At 39.9% G+C, this 19,731-nt stretch overlaps 1 protein-coding gene across 3 annotated transcripts in view; it reads left to right on the top strand.

Annotated features, from left to right (window-relative positions):
• RALB (RAS like proto-oncogene B) overlaps positions 1–19,731 on the top strand; it is a 65,112-nt gene that overhangs the window by 40,020 nt on the left and 5,361 nt on the right. The window contains exons 1-3 of one of the 3 annotated variants that reach the window (XM_075757025.1): positions 14,535–14,555; positions 16,305–16,461; positions 17,605–17,813. In XM_075757025.1, coding sequence (XP_075613140.1) covers positions 16,348–16,461; positions 17,605–17,813 — 323 coding nt within the window. In that variant the 5' untranslated portion in view covers positions 14,535–14,555; positions 16,305–16,347. Of the gene's footprint in view, positions 1–14,534; positions 14,556–16,301; positions 16,462–17,604; positions 17,814–19,731 lie in introns of those variants that run through there. The other 2 variants (XM_075757024.1, XM_075757023.1) reach the window with 2 other exon arrangements.

The following is a 19,731-nucleotide window of genomic DNA, read 5'->3' on the forward strand; positions in this document are numbered from 1 at the left end:
TCTTTATGGCTTATTCACTTACAGTAGATTTGTTAAAGTAGGTTTATCTAGTGTTTTAATCACTTCTGTCCCCTGTATACTGAACTTAGGTTTTTGCTTAAGAACAGATGATATCAACTTACCATGGTAAAAGGTTTTGCATTTACTTCCTGTATTAAATATTCTATTTAAGGAATAGAAAAGGTTTCAGACCACTCCTGTAAATAAGTTTTCTATATTAGATTTTTTTAGTAGTAAATATTTTGTTGTACACTTCTTTTGGAGTAGACCAACTTGATTCTGTTTTGCATGCCTGGAGAAAAGTGAAGATGACCTATTTTCACTGGTGTTATGTATATGCTGCAGAAGAATGTCTAGTTTAATGATTTAGCTGGAATGCTTTACAAAAACTCTAAACTAAGCTTAATTTGACCAGACAATACCCTTCCTTGGTCACCCTTTAAAACTCTCAAACTTGTCTCTAATTGTCAGTGCAGTGGTACTGGATGTCTGCATAGAAAAGCACCTTGAGACACTTTGATCAAATCAAGGCAGTAATAATGGGACACTGCCTAGACAACTTGGATGTGTACACTGAAATCCTGAATGATATATAGATTCTGCAATCTAATGCCTCTTTCAGGCTTTTTTTTTTTTTTCAGTTACAACTTAACCGATTAAACACCAACTGTTCTTTGACCAAATGCTGGATAAAATGACTTCTCTGGGAAGTGCTGGGGTCCAGGCTTCACAAGCAACAAAACTGTCCTGTGAACAGAGCAGAAGTGACCAAGTCATGTAACAGAGCAATCCCTAACATCATGATTTGGGAAGCTGGTTTGTAGTTTGTTCTTGTCTTGTTGCTTTGTAAACTCTGTTCACTTTCCATGCAGTAGATACTTCCACTTTAAGTTGATAATTTCTTATTAATTAGATTCAAACTCCATGTGACTGACTCCTGATTAAGTGAATTGCTTTCTATTTACACAATGAGTTCATCTGAATTAATGGCCTCTCTTAGCAGAGGTACTGAAGGAGCCTGTTTCCCATGACAGCTGTGCAGGCAGTAGGCACTCATGGGAATGCAAATACATAGTGGTATCAAGACAAAAAACCAGAGCCCAAGGTCAGTAGGTGTCTTGTGCCTGGAGCAAAAAAACTCCGGATGGGAGTAGTTGTCTCTGGGAGTTTGAGTTAAAAGCAGTGGCTGAGGAGCCCACAGAAGTATATACATGTGGGTCTTGAGTGCTTGCTGCTTTTCACACCCTGTGTGCCTGACTCCAGGTAACTTTTGCATGATTGATTTATGAAAGGTGCTGATCCTAATTATCAACCAGGTTAGATAGCAACTGTATTCTGAAACTCTTTGTCTTGACTTTGGAAATACTATCCTGCTGATAAAAACCTTCAGTTCTTTAGGTTTTCTCTCTTCTTCCACCCTCTGCCACGATGTCTCTGGAAACTATTTTGCACCACTGTCAAGTGGTGGTGATAAGGTTCCATTGCTTGTTACCCACTATTGTGTGGAGCGGCAAGGTCAGCAAGCAATATTGCCTGTTACACTGTCGTAGTGGTAATAACCGTTTCTGTGGCTTTTGTTCTATGATACAGTTGATAACAGGTTATGGAGCAGATAGCAAGAGCCAGGTATTTAAAAGGTACTTGTTAATAGCTGCCAAACAGCAATCATTTTGTTGATAGCTCCTTTTAGCCTATTGAACAGAACTAAGCAATTTTTATCCATGCCTGCCCCAGAAATATCAAGTAGTCTTGTCATTTAAGCAAGGTAAGTCTATATAACTTGTTCTTTGTCTCTTCATGTTCTTCCAAATACTGCTTTAATAGTAATATTAGAGGATCTGTTTTGTCTCTTGTGCTTGAGATGTGCAAATGTGTTTTTCAAGACCTGTCAAAATGAGACTCATGAAGTCATGTAATGTGAGAATGTTATTTAGGCTGCTGTGTAAGTTGCTACTTGAATCTTTATGATGATGAAGTGCTTGCTTAGAGCAGTCCTTTCAACTGTTTTAAATGGGATCTTGAGCCCATAGTCTTCCTAAGGCTTGCTGAAGTAGTTGAGAAGGGAGAAAATAATGGTTGATTGCAGGAATATGAGACTTAATGGAAATGCAATCCTGACCAGGAATCTTTGCAGGATCACAAGTCAAAGACTGAAAAATCAGTTCTGGGATTATAAGCATTTGTTAAAGCCTTAATCTTGTCAACTGTTATTTTGTGAATTAGTGTAGCTATCAGTTGATGTGATTAGTATGAGATATATCAGGCCACTAAAAATGCAGTGAAACTGGAGTTTTTAATAATTAAATTTGGAATGTGGTAGAACTAATTTGAAGTCAAAGCATAGAACTGGAAAGCTGAGAACATGCTGAGTTAAGCACATGCTGTGATTTCTCTGGTTTCTAGCTCTTTCTGTGTGTATCTTTACCTGTAGTGAAAAAGATAATTCTTCAGAAAAGTACTGGAGCCCCAAGTTTAAGCATGGTTTTGTTCATGTAGATGGCCATGTTAAAGAATCCAACTTACGTTTAATATTGATGACAGGTTGGGGGTTTTTTGCTAACTAGTGGCTTAAATCACAGGTTTAAAAAAAATCCTTACAGATAAGATTATTGTAGTACTGTGTTACAGAATTATACTTAAAACATGACAAAGCACTTTAAAAGTTTAATTGTAGGAGCTACCTGAACTCTGGACTCCGTGTTGCAGAACACTACTAAAGTGGCTTTTCTTTAAAGGAATTGGTTTATAAGGTTAGTGCCACCCTGCTCAGCAGGGCACTGTATTGGGTGCCACTCTAAAGCAGACATTAAATGAGCAAAGTGTTTTTAGATCAAGCTGCATGCCAGTTGCCTCAGCTTTCCGGAAAAGAGGTGGTTTTGCTAATTGGGGAAGCTGCTCCCTGATTAGAATGAACTAATTTTAAAGTATGTAGTGATCTCTGATACAGCCTTTCCACTAAACTGCTGCTGTGGTAAGAAACCCCTCCCCATGATGGTACTCCTCTGATATTTAGTGTTCTTGGCTTATTGTGAAATTCCATTTTGGGTAGGTATGGAATTTTCATTAGTGCAGTCACCAAGAAGTCTTACTGACTTTTATGACAGCCTTCTGCTTTTATCTACCACATCATAAAATAGACTAGCCAAGCAATTTATGGAAGTGGACTTTCAAAAAACAGGAATGTGTGCTTGAAATGGGTGCTATTTCTCATTCTTTCTCGTTTGTAAAACACATTTTAGGAAGCAATTTAATTTTTTAAACAATTCCACAAGCTCATTGAGAATTTACTTTCAAGTTTGCCTTACAAGGCAAACTAAAATCAAAGTAGGCTTTATGGGTTGAATCTGTTCTGAAGCTATAATGGAAGGAAGCTAATTAAAAAAATTATTAGACACAAGTAGGCTGCCTGGTGGTGATACTGTACATCTCTATCTTCATTTAGTTTGTAAAACAGGGATCAAGCAGTGATCTTGTCAAACTCCTTTTCCTGAAGTATTCTGTCAACTGTCTTCTAATAGCTATTATCTGATAAGCGTACCTCATATTATACCCTTGTAAATAAATATTAGTTAAGGTTTCTACTTAAGTGTTAGTTATGAAGGACTTGCTGTAAGGTTTTTTAGCTCTGCTGTGCAAGTTGTCAAATAGGCCTTCTACTTCCAAAGACTCCCCACAAATAAGGTTTGTAGCAACTCTATTGCTGGGGCACAAACTTGAATCATGGAGCTCCTGAGATTTTCTCATGGGAGGAGCAACTCTCCTGCCTTGCCTTCCTGGCCTGTCTGTCCTGTAGCCATCTGCTGCAGCCCTCTAACCATGAGAGCTATCTTGGCTCATCTCTGTGAATCCCAGTGAGGTTATGGTCTCTGGAGCTACACACAGACCCTCAACGTCTCCTGTTTGTTCCCCGTGCTGCATGTGTTACCCCGTGCTGCATGCATTAATGTACAGAAGCGTGCTGTTGTGTCGACTTCCCAGGGAAGGCATGAGAGCTATGAGATGAGCTGGCTGTGTATCAGAATAGTAGCTTTTTGTTCTGGTAATGAGCACACAAGGATAAATGTATTTTATATAAACTTTATATTCTATGTTGTTTCTGGATTATCATGTGACCTGTCATTTGCTAGGTCATAAAGGGAAGTGTTCTGAACTAAGTATGTCCTAATTTCTCTGTGTTGAAGTCAAGTGGTTCTGAGTTAACAGTCTGCCACCCAAAACCAGAGTTATCAACAAGCATGTTATATTGTGCCACTCATCCTACAGCACTCTGCTCTTTGTGATTGGGGAGCACGTGTTTGGCTGTAAATGCTTTTACAGTGGTAGGCAGAGTATTCTCTATCAGGGAGACAAAGGACAACACTTCTCCCATAAGGGAAATTCTCCACAGCTTTTTAGTCTTACTAACTTTACACTTGGAGTAGGGATACTGAAACTCCATGTGACCCCTGTACTGGTGTAATAATCCAGTTTCCATTTAAAGGTAGAAGTACTGCTTTTGGCTTGGAGATAAAGTATGTGAATACAGTAGACTGGAAAACTGCATGCCTATCTGTTCTTAGTCCAGCAGAAAGGTAGCTTTTTTTATGTGTTGAATACCTTGGTGTGGTATTAACTTTTCCTGATTGGGGAAACGGGAGTGAAGAAATCTGTTTAAAAGTGACTTAACACAGCAGCTGAATACTAGTAATTATCTAAACTACTAAATGTCATTATTGTTGCTTTGTGTGATGCAAATGCTTTGGTTGAAAGATGGGGGGAAAAGGTTCAGTGCTTGGAACTTGCGTGGTGTGCCTGATTGAGAGAGCTTAGTGACTCACTGTATGCATCTGTGAACCCTTCAGTTAAGTGCTTAAAATAGTGGAAGCATTTTCAGAGGCTACAGGGAGATGATTCCCCAGTGCCCCTGAGGAGTTGGAACTCCATGGTTAAAAGTAAACTCGGAGCAGAGGTTTATTCCTTGCCTACCTCCAAATGTGAGGTATGGGCAGAGACAGTTGCTTCTGCTGGTAGTACCTAAGCCAAACTAAATAGTGTTTGGACTTCTAACTTTCCCCAGTGAACTGGATGTCTGGGATTACTGAAGGTGGCATGATCTAGCAAGATCCATCTTCGGGGGGAGCAGTGGTACCAGCTCGTGGCCTGTCTCTGTGTTTTGTACCATATTTGCAAGACCAATGGGCTAGCTTTGACAGATCAAGGATTGGGGAGGATGAGGTGAGAAAACTTGGGTTGGTAACATTTCATGAGAGCTGGAGAATTAAATGTTGCAACTCTGTAGTTTGCTTATGGCTGAATTGGTATTTGTTGGAATTTGCTAGATCAATGTTAGTGGCAACTTCCTTGTGGATTATACAGCTGTAGATTATCCACTGAAGTAATAACTGAAACCATGTTGTAACCTTGTACTGATGTGGGATTTGAATCTTAGGTTATTGCAAACTCTAGTTTGCTGCTTAAGAAAGATATTGTGTAAGCTGAGATATTGACTTGTCTGTTGTATTTGTTATACTCCCGGACATCTGATTAAAATGTTACTAGATGAACTATCTGAAGCATGTTATCTCTTAGCAGTGGTTTGATGGACCTAGTGCATGCTGTGTATCGAAGACGAGCATGTTCCTACATGGATGAGCTTTCAAAGGAAGCATAGTTGAAATATGCTTTGCAAGTCAATGAGAGTGAGGCTGTTGTACAACTCTGCTTGAGTGTCGCTTTTCTGGTATGAGCCTAATTGACTAGTGTGAGAAATGGTGTCCTAATTCACACTAAGGAATTAGGCAACTAGATGGTTACCACCACGGTGACAAACTCTTAGCATAGTAATACTGATTAATGATATTAACTCAGTCTTTGTGCTTATACAAGACTTGTATCAGGTTTCCCAGCAAGTTCTTGCCAGGATAAGAGCAGTGTGGTACATCCTTCTCTTTTATAGTCTGTCTGCAATGTGTCTTCTGTGTGTTAGTACTATACCTGAAGGCTTCCTGAAAGCACTTTGAGAGGTCTGGCTGGGTATGTTCCTACAGAATAAGTATTTTTAGCTGTAATGGCACTACTGTCCTATAACTTCCACTTCAGGTAACACTATCTTGTTGAAATAAAGACTATAGCTTGCTTGGTACTATATACAATCTGCTAGTTGCTCAGCACTGAGGAATATGGAAAATGGGATGGTGGCTTCTTTTTCCTCATGAAACTCTATACAACTATGATGCTTCTGTGTGCCATTTGTGTAAGTGAGGCAATTTTAATAAATTTAATAAAATTATTGCACTGACCTGTGACTACCTCTATCTAAATACTAAACCTTTTGTGCAAGAGTTTAGGGGGACTGGGACCTTCCCTGAGGGACCTCACTTTTCTGGAGAAACTTCACTTTAGGGTGTTGCTGCATGCCCCCATTGGGGCTATGTGTAATGCTTGTGAGCCTGAGGCACCTGCTGTCTCTTCTGGTGAAGAGAAGTGACCCTGCTGTTTAGGAAAGGGAAGCAGTGTGTCTTGTGCTTACTGAGTTCATCACAGTTGACGTGGAACAGATACCTGTGTGACAGAATGCTGCAATAACATGGCAGAGCTTGCAGGTGGCACCCAATGAAGCAAGCAGAATGCAAGGCTATTAGAATCTAAAAGAACAGGTGTAACATTAAAACTGCAATTCTACTATGCTGTTAATATCAAAGGTACATACCATCTGTAGAAAACAATGTCAAAAGCCTTTAAAGACCAGAACAGGTAAGAAACCTACTAAACATGGACCCTGTTGCTGCACAGCTTCTGTGAGCTTAAAATGACACTTTGATTAGTTCAGAGTGCAAAAAGTGAATGGAGTAACCTAGCTCTAAAAGGCAGAGTGTTCCATAAACAGTACTTTAAGTTGTTCTGCAAAGGTTCTCAAGCGTGGTAGCCTCTTAATCCTCAAAGATGCCTGTGGTGTGAGTTCCTTGCTGATCTAAAGGGATGACTGCTCTCATTGACCATGTTGTGGGGAACAAACTGCTTGGACACTTACTAGGAGGGGTAATTCTAGATCTCTCTGCCTTGTTGCTGTTGTCTCTTCCTCATGTGTTTGTCAGTGTTACTGGAGCTGACGCTGCATCCAGGACAGAAATTCAGGCTTCCAAATAGGGATGATCTCCTGAAGATACAGAGGCACAATATCATGTTAGGTCACTCTGTGCCTTGGTAGAGGCATGAGTTGCATTTTCTGACACTGTAGCAGCATGAAGACAAACTGAGCAATGTCACAGTTGACTTGTTCACACAGATTTTTATGGTTCTCTCCTTGAAGTTGATGCATGCTGGAGTATTGGCAGTTTTCCCACCATTACATTGTCTCTTTTTTTTTTTCTGATCCCCCATTAGGATCTATAAGGAATCCTGTAGGGGAAACTGCTGGTTTATCTCCTTCCTCCATGAGGAAGTCTGGGTAGAGATGACTCACCTAATGACTGTAGGGATATAGCACTCTGTAGACTATTTTCATGCATCATATCCTAGGGGAGTTGACCTTGTGAACAGTATGGTTCAGCAGATAAAGTAGAACAGCAGTTAGCTTCTGTTCCTGTAGTTGTTTCCAATGCTTTGTATGCATTCAGTATATATTAATTTAGTACAAGCATATTTGGATTAGTGTCATCTGTCCGATTAGAACCACTTACGTAGGTGACTAGTGGATTGCAGTTGTATAAATGCATTACAGCACAACCAGGTAGCTGCATTTCCACTTACTGGGCTCGATTTTGAGAAGCTGTGTAGTTTCTTTAAGCAGGTATCAACTTGATATTATACCATAGTCTTAGCTTGGTAGTAAACTGGAAAGGCTTTTGTGCAACTCTGTCGTTCTAATAATCTCATTAATGCTGCCTTCCATGATTCTTCCCTTTGTTGGTTGAAGGGCCTTTATATTTATAAAGACTAAGGGGAAAAAAGGCACTGCTTTATTGGGCTGGGAAATAGAGATGCCTACTTAAACACTTTGTGCCTGTGACAAAAATAGAATAATTGTAATTAAATTGGCATTTTATGCAGATCTGTGCAAAGATGGCCCAAGACCAAAATGAAGCAGCAGAAATAAGACTTGCATTCGAGTGTCCTTATTCTAGCTCTGATTACTTGCAAGGCTTTATGGACTGCATGTGGCTGCACTGGCTGCAGTATTGCAGAACGGTACTGTGGGATGCGTGCATGCAGTTATAATCCCTCGATACAGTTGTTACCTGATATTAATACTCTTAACTTTATATTAAGATACCTGCAACCTCATTTAGTCAAACATATATATGTAAAAGTGATATTTTGGGGTGCTGCAGTGCCTTAAAAGTACTATTTAAGAGAAGCCCTTTCTCTTCACTTAGCTACTGATCAGAAACAAGTCACTCAGCTATTTTTCTTCCACTCTAAGGGAATTCTAAAAAAAACCCTAGATACTTAAGTCCCTTAGGAACGGGGATACATGTGCATTTGCCTGTATTACAGTTCAGCATACTATCTGACTTTAGTTTAAAGGGTTGCTTTAAACTGCTACTCTTCCGATGCTCAGACTGAGTCCTTCCTGTGACTAAATCTTTGAAGGCTCCTTTCAAATAAGCAGCCTTGCTGCAAACTTGGGTAGGATTTAGTTCCAGTTTCCCTTGGACATTGAGATTATTATAAGCAAGGCTATTTACCTTGAAATTACTGCTAACATGTAAAATATTATCTATTTGTAATGAGTAATCTAGAGTAGTCCTCTACTGAGAGATGTGAAAGCCATATATTTAAGTATTTTATCTAGCAAGTAAATGCCTGCTGCTCTCAGATTTGCTTTCTAAGCTATAATGATGCATCTGTCTGAAAACTCCTAAGCGAAGTTGGGCTGTGCTTGGCAAGGATGGTAGGGGGGCAAGGTACTAAGTATATGCAGGTATTTCATAGTTAAAATACCTATTCTGGTGACCCAGATCTGAAGATAGCCTTGAAAGGTGGGATTTTTCCAAGTCTAGCTATAACCTGTTGCAAAGAACAGTGTGCTAGACTTTGTAGGTTGCTAGGGTGATGATTGGTTAAAGTAGCAATGCATCTGGGAGTCTCCTGTTCTGCATGATCTTACTCTTTATGACTGCATGTGTCAGAAAAATACCGCAAGTCTTTGTACAGTAAGTCCACTCTTCTAAAGATAACTTGATCTTACTAAACAATTTTAACCTAAGAGAGCTGAAGATGACTTTGCACGCAAATGTGTAGAATAGTGAAAAGTAAGAATTCCTACTAGTGATCCTAAGTCATCATACCATATCTTAATCTTAACTGGCTGGCATCCAGTGTCTGGATGTCTGATGCTATCAGTAGTGTTAGAATATTTTAGTGTGATTTTTGGGTCCCAGTGTGGAACGCTTGTCTTCTCATGCATGTAGGGAAGACTCCTGATCACAGGTAAAGTGCTTTTATACTGCATATGGTATGCCTCAAATAAGCAAGTCTTAAGGCCTGTCCTTCAGTACAAGTTCATCATACAGGGTGCAGGTTTTTTTTATTCTGCAAGTTAAGATTCCAGTCAGATTAATTTGATGGTAATAAATTCCTGAATTAAAACTGTTCCTCAATTTGTGCTTGTCTTTCCTCAGCCTTGTAAGAGATAAGGAATAATCAGGGTCTGGCTTTATGTTTTGGTTTAACCTATAACTGCTGCAATATTGTGAACTTATTTGTCTTGGGCTTACCTCTTGTCTGTTAACTAGCAGCGTATGTATAGCTGCTGCTGCTGGAGAGTAACAGCCAATGTCCTTAAATATAGATACAGTTCTGGGTTTTGGGTAAGATTAGTAACTAATTAGTAATTCTAATTGAAACTAATGTAATGAAGCTTTTAACTTTCAGTGTATCAAAAGTATTAATTCTGCAGTTTTTTCTGTAACATTTAGGGGCATGACTGTTGCCAATTCTTCCTACAAGGATCTGGTCTATAAAGAGTATACCCTGTGTGCGTATAGAATAAGGTAGTTCCTTGCCCTGAATTCTTACTCTTTCTCCTGATGTTATAAAGTATCAAGTTTTCCAAATGCATTTCTAGTTTCCTGTCCAGTGCCCTTATCTGTGCAACTGCAAGTCTACTAATAGATCTTGCACAGAGAGAGAAAACGCCTGATTACCAAATCTCAGACTTGGGCTTCAGTTTTAGTGCTCAGCCCGGACACTGTGCTGGTGCAGCCAACACCCTACTGCACATGTCTACAGAGCATAGTGTGAACAGGATCAGGGAACTTCCCTGTTTCTGCAGCCTTTTGGCTGTTATAGTTCTACCTTCTTTGGCCTCAGGTGTAAAAACTGCTTTTCTTCCCTCAGATCAGCACTGGCACTGAGGCACATGGCCTTGCTGATAACTGGCAGACAGCCACACTGAATGGCTCTCCTACAGGAAGAGATGGGCTTGAACAGCTGGGGCAAGGGAGAGGGCATCAAGGGAAAGAGGATGGTGATAGCAGCAAATGAGGGCTGTGAAACTGCTGCCCTGACCCACTCTGCAAGACTTTTCAAGCTGAATGAATTCCCTGATCTGATTAAGCATGGCCCAGAAGAATCTATAGCCACAACTGAGAAGGCAGAAACACCCAGCAGTACGTGAGGAAGGATACAAGCATATCCCAAGCAGGAATTTCTGCTAAAAGCATCATAATCTCTGTTTAGCTTGAAAACCAATAACTGGAGACATGCCAAGAGGTAAGATAGTAGCAGAGCAAAAGAAGATACAGTAGCATTTATATTTTTAGCCTGCATATCCTAAAATTTTCAGTAGCACTAAATATGCCACTTAATCTCAAATGAACTGGTTTTTTATAGTTGAATTACCAGTTGGAGCATTTACAGTCCATTGAAAGCTAATGGAATTTCAGTACTTAAATATTTTCTGGATAACCTCAGAACAGCTGAGGAGCTCTTACAGTTCATAGCTCAGTGAGATTGTTAATTAGTTTTGTGATCCAGGGAATTTCTGTGGCCGCATTCTTGCGGGTGTATCACAGAACCAAACACCTCAAAGCCTCTAATTCATATTCTGATAAATGAGGATCACTAAAATACTGTTGTAAAACCTTGTCCTTTCTGTGTTTGCTTTTGATGACATCATATTAAGTCTTTAATAGGTTGAATACCCAGATTTTCCTTTAAAAGTAGGTATCTGAAGGGTTTAACAAAGCTCCTCTGTCAAGCTATTGGGCTAAGGGTTTTTAGAATCCCATTTTAAAATCCAAAGAATGGCTGCTTTCAGTGGCAGGATAGCAGTGAAAAGAAATGTCCAAAGATATCAGCTGCATAGTGAGAGAACAGTGGCTGATCTCAGCAGTTTTGAGCTTAGAGCTTTTTCAGTTTTAAATCCCAAACTGAATTGGAAGAACTAGAAGCAATTCCAATTACAAGCCTTTGGAGGGATCTAAGATTTTGTTATTTTATTAACAGAATATTTACTGGAAAACAGGTAGACTTAGTGAAGTTTCTCATTTTTTTTTTCTATGTATTTGTGTGGGCTGTAGCAAAATGACTTCCTTGTGAAGTGACAAGTGCTTTTTCCTTTCTTTAAGTGACTGTACAACTGTGGAGTCTTAATACAGGTGAAGTAAAAAGGGATGTAAAACTGCAATCTGGTTTGAAATACATGTAGTTATTCAGTAATAGTGTCTGAATCTTGGCATTAGGTAAAGCAATTCTGTTTGTTAACAATGTTCTGAACAGTTTAACTTTAGGCTGAAGAGAGGGTGGAGAAATAACAAACTTATGCTTAAGTTTGGAGTTTATGAAGCTGTTTATAAACAAATGCCTTGAACTGCTAAGTTTCGAGGGACCAGCCAAGAATGACACCACATTGTGCAGGTTTCATTACAGCGGGAGACCTTAGTTAACCTGGAGAAGATGTCTACAAAGGTAAGACAAGGGAAGGTTAAAATAGTTGGCAAGGGTTAGATTTCTTATATTGAGGCTTGCATGCCTTGATTAGTCCTGTGGCCAAGTACGGATCTTCAGAAGTCTAAATCAAACCAGCTTTTTAGTAAGTACTATGGTTTGATTTGTAGATCTTGCTGTGCTTCATGTGGCCAATCTGTCTGTTGGTGTAACCTTCATTTCTTGGTCTAAAGAGCATCTTTCCCTAGCACCACAAAGCTCCTATTGTGCATAAAAATAAAATCCGGAGTTATCAAGCCAATGGCTTAATCCTTATCTTTTAAAGTAGATGAAGCAAGTAATTCTAATATCTTAAAGATGAAAGACTACCTGAAAAAGTTTGTGCTCTGACCTGGGCTCTGTCTAACACTCTGTTTTGAAGCAGGATGAACTATAACCAGAAGTGCCCCTCCCAAATCTTTCAGAAAGTGTGGTGGGTTTTTTTACAGCCCATGAAACTTACCACACAAAGTTCAACATGGTGTCATTAAACCTGAGGGTAAAATGACAGATTAAAATTAAACAAATTGACTGACTGCCATTGACTTGATTGCTTTTCTTCCTGTCAGAGGAGGGTAAATCTTGTTTGGGTACAGTTTACTTCCCAGCAAGTAAAGAGCAATATGGGAGAGCAGGGAATACTTATCAGAGAAGTAGGTGACTTGTCTGGGCTCTTATTCAGAGCAGGCTCTTCAGCAGATGTATTAAGACTCTGGCTTTAAGTTTACATTCCCTTAAACTGCAGGGAATTTAATAATGTTTTAAAAGCAACTGCAATAGCAAGATCTTCTAGACACTGCTACTTTTTTGAGAAGTGGTTGGATTTCCCAAGACTTCCTTTTTTGTAAGGAATAGGTGAATTAATGTCTTGACTGCCTCAAGGCTGTTTAATCTACACAATGGGATGAAAACTCATCCTTGCCTGTTCAGATGACTGAGGAGCAAGCTTCCACTTGTGTTAATTACTTTTTTTAACCTCAAGGAACTATTAGATGTGAGCTTTGAACCATGGTGTGTCAACTGTTTCTTGGGCTGCAGAGGTGGAAATGCAAGTAAACAAGCAGTTGGCTCCAATGACTTCTCTTGTTGTTTTATTAGAATATTGCTCTTAAAATCTCACCATGCCCTTTTCTGAACCAGTGATGTGCTATTAGTCTATTGTCTTGTAAACACTGGTACTTCTGCGCTGATACTGCCCATGTCAACCCTGTGCCACGCTGTTTCAGCCTTGCCTTGTTCTGTACTGCCTGGCTATTCTGGGGCTAGAGGGGGCCATGCTCCCTCTGTTGCCACTGAAGAAGAGATGCCTTGTGTGAAGATTCTGGGATTTTGCTGAGGGCATACAACGTAGTGGTTGTGTTGTGCGCAGACCCCTGCATTCGCAGGGTTCATGTAGTGTTGACACTCTAAAAGATTCAAGTGGCACTTGCAACAGCTCTGCAGGGAAAGTCAAGTATCTTGGCCATTGAGCTGGGCTAGCTTCAGATGCAATCAAACTGTAAATCTGTATGCTATTGGATGGATTTTGTTTAATATTATACTTTAGTTACGAGTTAGGTAATAGTGTGTATGAAGGCTGACCTTGCAGTTTCTATTGGCTGGTGTTGAGGTGGGATAGAGAAGGAAGGATTTAAATATTCTTTCCACTTACCTCTATGATGAGCTTGTACTGAATCAAGTTGGTCAGTATTTTAGCTAAAAGGTAGTTATTACTTTAATATGACCAGGTAAAGATGCGGTATCTGACAGGAGGGAGAAAGTTGCTATCTTTTCTCTTGGCTGTAAATAATCTTTTTATTGTAGTTGCATAGCATAGTGGACTTAGGGCAACTTAATAGGCAGCAATGCTAAGTTTGTGTTGCCAGAAAAATGTTTAACTCAAAAGCTTTGTGTTTATCTAACACAGCAGTTACAACAACATTCAGATGCTTGTTCAAGGAGTACTCAAAGGTTAAAACCAGACTCAATTACACTGAAAAGTTGCTAAGGATCACTTGGCTTCTCCAGAAAGCAGCTTATCTACTTCTGTCAAAGCCAGACTACTCTTGAACTAGAACAAAATAAACTTGTCCACAGCTTAGAGCAAGCTGTGTTATTACTGGAACATTTAAAGTCCCCAAACTAACTCATTGTGTAGTCAATCTGTAGTTCTTATGCCTTGGGTGTCTGTGTCCAAGCAAAGTGAATTTTTAGTTTATTGTCTCTAGAACATGTGGACCATAAGCAAGGAAAGCCTTTCAGCAACAACTTCTGGAGTTCAGGTGCTACCTGTTGTGTTTTCTCCCAGTTTTTCCACACTCCCCTGTCAGGGACCTGTGTTCTCTTCCCCTCTTGCCTCTCTGGTGACTAAGAAGTAAAAATCAATCTTGCAATCCTCTTCTGGTTTGGAATCTCTGGGGTGATAGCTGAATTCACTGTCCCCAACACAAATGTGTGTTGGTGCTGTACAGAGAGAGTCCCTGAGAAGTAGTTGTCACATCCCATTTCTGCACTAAGGAGTGTCCTGGATGAGGGAGCTGATGTATAACATGATATAGAAGATTGCCAGAAGAAAATACTTGTCTTTACTTACCAGTGTTTATCCCAGAATGAACACTTAAAGATGATTAATTTACATTACTGTACCAAATGTGTAGCAAACAAATGTGAGTAAAATACTCTGCATGGAAAAATACTACTGCTCAGATGTTTGAAAATGCTATCCTGAGGGCACTTCTTGATTGTTGGCATGTTTATTCTTGTATGCAGTAGTCAATGAGAACTTAGCTTGATTTGTTGCTTTTCAGAACATCATCATGACAAGGGGGAAAAATCTTCACAATCAGTGTACCCTAGGGCAGGTTGCCCAGGCTGGTCATGGAATTGTTAACCTTAGAAAGTAGGGCACATAAAAGCAGTTTGTTCCAGGCAATCCAGTTACGGGAAAGGCTTGGACTGGACAATGTCCAAAGGCCCTTTCTAGGCTAAATAATCCTATAGTGTGTTTGTAGGTTGACAATCCTTTAGTCCTTAGTCAATTTTGTTTAGGGCAGCTAGTTATCCTGAAGGTTTTTCCAATATAGTATTCTAACTTCTACTGTAGGCCTTGTATTTTGGTCCAGTAGAACTTCGTGGTGTGGCAGTTCCAGTGTCTTTCTGGTGCAATCATGTCCAGGCAAATTTGAGACTCCCAGTAGGCCTGTTGCTTCTGGAATAATGGTGCTGCTATAAATCAAAGGTGACATAGCCACTTTCTATAGCAGTGTTGCCTGAATGGTTTGCTGTTTTCCTTGCAGTGCTCTGCCAGGATATGAACAGCTGGGGCCCTTAGTTGTCCTGCTGTGAGGAGACAAGCTATCCTACATCTCCTGTGTAGCCATCATGTGCCTGGAATACACATCTATTTTGTTTTTTTTTATTATGGGAATCCTGACTGATGACACATCTCTCTTGTATTGGTCACTTCTGCATTTGTCCCCAATGTGCTGTTCTTAAACCTGCTGTTCTGTGCTAATCAGGGTGTGGCAGCTGACACTTGTGTTTGTCACAACTACTGTGTCCAGCTACTCTTAAAAATAATACTACTTCTTTTAAGAGGTCTCCAGCACTTAATTACTTGGCTTGCAGGACACACAAACAAAGCCTTGTTAACTAGTACTTGTTTATTGAAGCTTACTCTTTTATGGCTTTACAACATCAGAGGAAGAACAGGAACTGATAAATTCTTGCAGTAAAGCAGACTCTTCCCCCCCCCCCCCCCCGCCCAATAGCAAATTAGATTTGCAGCATCAAAAAGCAGGAAGAATATAAAATAAATGCTAATGCCATGTCATAAGACTCTGCTGAAAGTGTTTACAACTTGTTCCTGCCAGAATTTACTGTTTATATTTGTTTCTTTCTTAGCCTACGTAGCAAGATCAAAAGTCATCCTTCTACCTATAAGCAGATCTAATGTATAGCTCTGCTTCCAGGTTGAAACTAAGCTGCATCAACATTAAAGAAATACCTTAGGTGTAAAGTCTTGTAACAAGAACAATAAAACCCACTTAATTTCATGTTTGAGAAAGTGGGCTATTTTTTTTTCCTTTGGAGACTGCTCTAGATAGCAGTCATGTAGGATGGGCTTACAAATAAGAACAGCTTGTTCAGCTAGTAGCTGTTTTGAAGAAACCTTTGGCACTTTTATTAATGGACTGTTGTCACAAATACTTTGTTTGTTTTAATACTCTGTTCCTACCCATATTTTAGACATCAGTGACATGGTTGGCTTGCCAGTGCGTTGAAATGGCCCATTCTTCAGGCTTGTTGGGCAGGGTTTTAATCTGTTTTTTCAGCACTAGTGAGATGCTTTTACCTGCATGCTACTGTGATGTCACCAGTGTCATGGATGGTGACTGTGTTTCTCCTGTCTGCAGATCTGATTAGTTGCCTGGCACTTCATCTGTGGCAAGCAGGACAATGGCTGCCAGCAAGAGCAAGAACCAGAGTTCCTTGGCCCTCCATAAAGTAATTATGGTTGGCAGTGGAGGTGTGGGCAAATCTGCACTCACTCTTCAATTTATGTACGATGAGGTAAGTGCCTTTGGTTCAGCTTCTCCAAAGCACCAACGGATACAGCTTACTGAACTTTTTTAGTGGGACAGGGGAACTAAATGTAAGTAGCAAGATACCTGATGATCTTACTGGCAGGAGAAGGATGTAGGAGTCTGGAAAGGCTGCCCTCTGGGAACATCTTTGGCTAAGGGTGACAAAATTGATGCTTATCAGTGAAAGAACAGTCTTCAGAAGACATGCAGAATGTGAATGTGCTTGTCTGAGTGTACAGGGTCTGTTACCACTTGGCATTGAACTTTAATTTTGTTGTGGGTTTTTTAGGCCAGTTAAGGTTGAAGTCAGAAGTAAGCATTCTAGCTCATTCTGAGCCAAATGATGAAGTAGGCATGCTCATAGCATTAATTTTTCCATACTAGTGTATACAGGAAGCTAGATCAGACAATCCAGACTACTTTGTGAAGGAATACATGATTGTATTATACGCTGGTATTTACCTATAGGCTGTTCTTGCATACTATAGCAATGTGAATATCTGAATGGGTGGTGTAGATGTTAGTGATGGCCAGCCAGCTTAATTGGGCTCATGGCACAGCCTTTTGTTATACTTGGAGGCTGAGAGAAAGGGGGTGGAAAGTTAAGGACCCCATGCTGGATGCGCGCTGTTAGCACAGAACTACAGGTTGCAGTGGCTTTGTGGATCTAATCAATATTGAATGGACTAAAGTACGTGTCTGTGTAATTATGGAGCAGGCTTCCATGTTCAGCAACTAGATGCTGTCATCTACACATGTTGAAGCTTCAGATAGCTGTACCTGAAGTACACGGAAATACTTTTCTCTTTAAGTGGGAGATTTAGATAATGCCACTAGATTGCTGGTAGCTTATACTGTATCTTTGTCCCTTAAATTGTGTTGAAATTGCTGAACAGTGTTTCACGTAGCAAGACAGTTTCTCTTGACTAGGCAGACTGGCTCTTTGATATACTAAGTGCTTAAATAATATGGTTTTTATAGTAAAAATATTGTTGGAACTTAGTAGTTGACTGAATTATGAGAAGGTTTGGAGGAATTTAAATGTCACCGAAGTAAAAGAGAATGGATATGGATGAATATTGATACCATTTGACAGTAATTCTAAACACTAATCCCTTATCTTCTTCAGTTTGTAGAAGACTATGAACCTACCAAGGCTGACAGCTACAGAAAGAAAGTAGTTCTGGATGGTGAAGAAGTTCAGATAGATATTCTGGACACAGCAGGACAGGAGGATTATGCAGCTATCAGAGATAACTATTTCCGCAGTGGGGAAGGGTTTCTTCTAGTCTTCTCAATAACAGAGCACGAATCCTTTACAGCAACAGCAGAGTTTCGGTAAGTAATTTCTCTCCCAGGCAGGGGGAAATATTTGGTTCCTATGTTGCTCTGACAACTCTTCTTAAAAGCTACACCTCTTTATCCCTTGTCCATTACTATTTGGTCAATAAAGGTGGCAACTCACCAGTTACTGAGAGCAAAATGGTTAACTTAAACCACATTATCCAGCCTCTGGCTCTAGTTGTCTTCATGCCATTATGAGTACCTTATGCCAGCAGCAACTTCAGGCAAGTAGCAGATTCTTGGACTCCTAAAACATGTGTATTCAAGCCAATTTTCAGTCTTTGTGGATGTGAAGTTTAATTATCTTAGAGCAGTACTTCTGGAATTAAGTCTGCCTTTTGGCCAGGTTTCAGACACTGTATTGCTTACTGCTAGAAGCAGGTGCTCTAAGAAAAGGAAGGATTAGCCTCCACTCTCAGGTATGGATTGGTGCCAAACAAGGGTTGGCAGCCAAGCAGTACTATTGTAGGCAGATGTATTCCTAGAAAGACGCACAGTAGTAGTAAATGCTTCCATTTTTGTTCTTGGGATTAGCAGTTCCAATGTAAAAAATCAGCACCAGGCTGAGCACAGAAACTGCTTGTGCAGTGTAAAAGAAAAACAAGAGGGTTAATCCATTGTTCTGGCCTCAGAACTCAGGTAGCCAGGTTCCTCAGGGCAAGTGTTCTAACTCTTACCTGATAATAGCTGTTGCCTCAGTGTAGAATGCAGAGATTCCTTAGGACAACTGTATAACTTGAAATAAAACTTGCCAAAACATAGCGAAAGTGTTAGAAGTTCCTTATGTTTGCTGGAGTAAAAGCTCTTTATCAGTCTGGCTTTTGTTCACTTTGCTTCAGTGGTACAAGGTTAACAGATGCTAATTGGTAATGCAAGTGCTGGTTAGATGCCTATTTCTAGAGTTTTCTTAAAGTTATAGCAAACTCCCCTCACACTTTAGGACTTTGGTCCAGGTTCTTAATGTATTATACTGTTGCAACAGTAGTAGGAGATTGCATAATCTTTTAAGAGGTATAAAAAGATATTGTTTGTTTGTCACATAATACTTCTGTGACTTTGCTAGACTTCAGGAGGCTGACAGTCACAGGGGACACAGGCAGAACCGTTCTGCTCAGTTTGCTCTAACTGGAGCACTTAAAGGAGCTAAACAGTTGAACTGTTGTAGGACTGCAAAACTGAGTAGTTGGACTGTTTGTAGTATAAGATGAAGGAAAAAGTCAGATACCATTCAAAAAACAGGAAGAAAATGAGACATTTGGAAGTACCCAGCCTGGGTTCTGACTTGTATGCTTAAGTGAAATATAAGGTTAAACCCAAGGCTTTGGGTGAAAAGGAGTAGGAGTGTTTATCTTGGCAGTTTGTATTTTTTGTCAGACTTCTGTAACTAAGTTGACTGTATGCAGCACAGTGCACAGCAATGCTAGCCCTAAAGACAAGAAAGAAGGACCTAAAAGTTCTGAGATGGAGAATCTCGTATGCTTCAATGGGTCAGAAGTAAACAGAGTGAAATTACTTAAACTGAGTATTTAGTTAGGCTGACATGTAAGAACTAGCTCCTAGGAAAACTCCTCCCCAGGAAGGAGGGGAAGAATGTGTAGTATAGTATCATGGGCTAAACTACAGATTGTTATTATTGATCCTGTAACTTCCAGAATTCTTAAACTATGAAAAAGTTGATTACTGAATGAATTATGGGCTTGTCTTTAAACCCTAGCTCTCCTGCTGATGCTATGTATTCAGTGTTTGCTTTAAGTGCCTCTGTAATCTGAAAATGTGCAAAGGTGCGGTTGAATGCAACAGCAGAATGTCTGCTTCACTGTTAACACTGTTTTAGATTCTTGCGTACTCTACATACATTCAGTTATTTTGTGGATGGAAAGTGCAAGCATCCGAAGTAGTGTGGTAACTCAGT

Source organism: Balearica regulorum, chromosome 6 (genome assembly GCF_011004875.1).
Source record: "Balearica regulorum gibbericeps isolate bBalReg1 chromosome 6, bBalReg1.pri, whole genome shotgun sequence".
NCBI classification, from domain to species: domain Eukaryota; kingdom Metazoa; phylum Chordata; class Aves; order Gruiformes; family Gruidae; genus Balearica; species Balearica regulorum.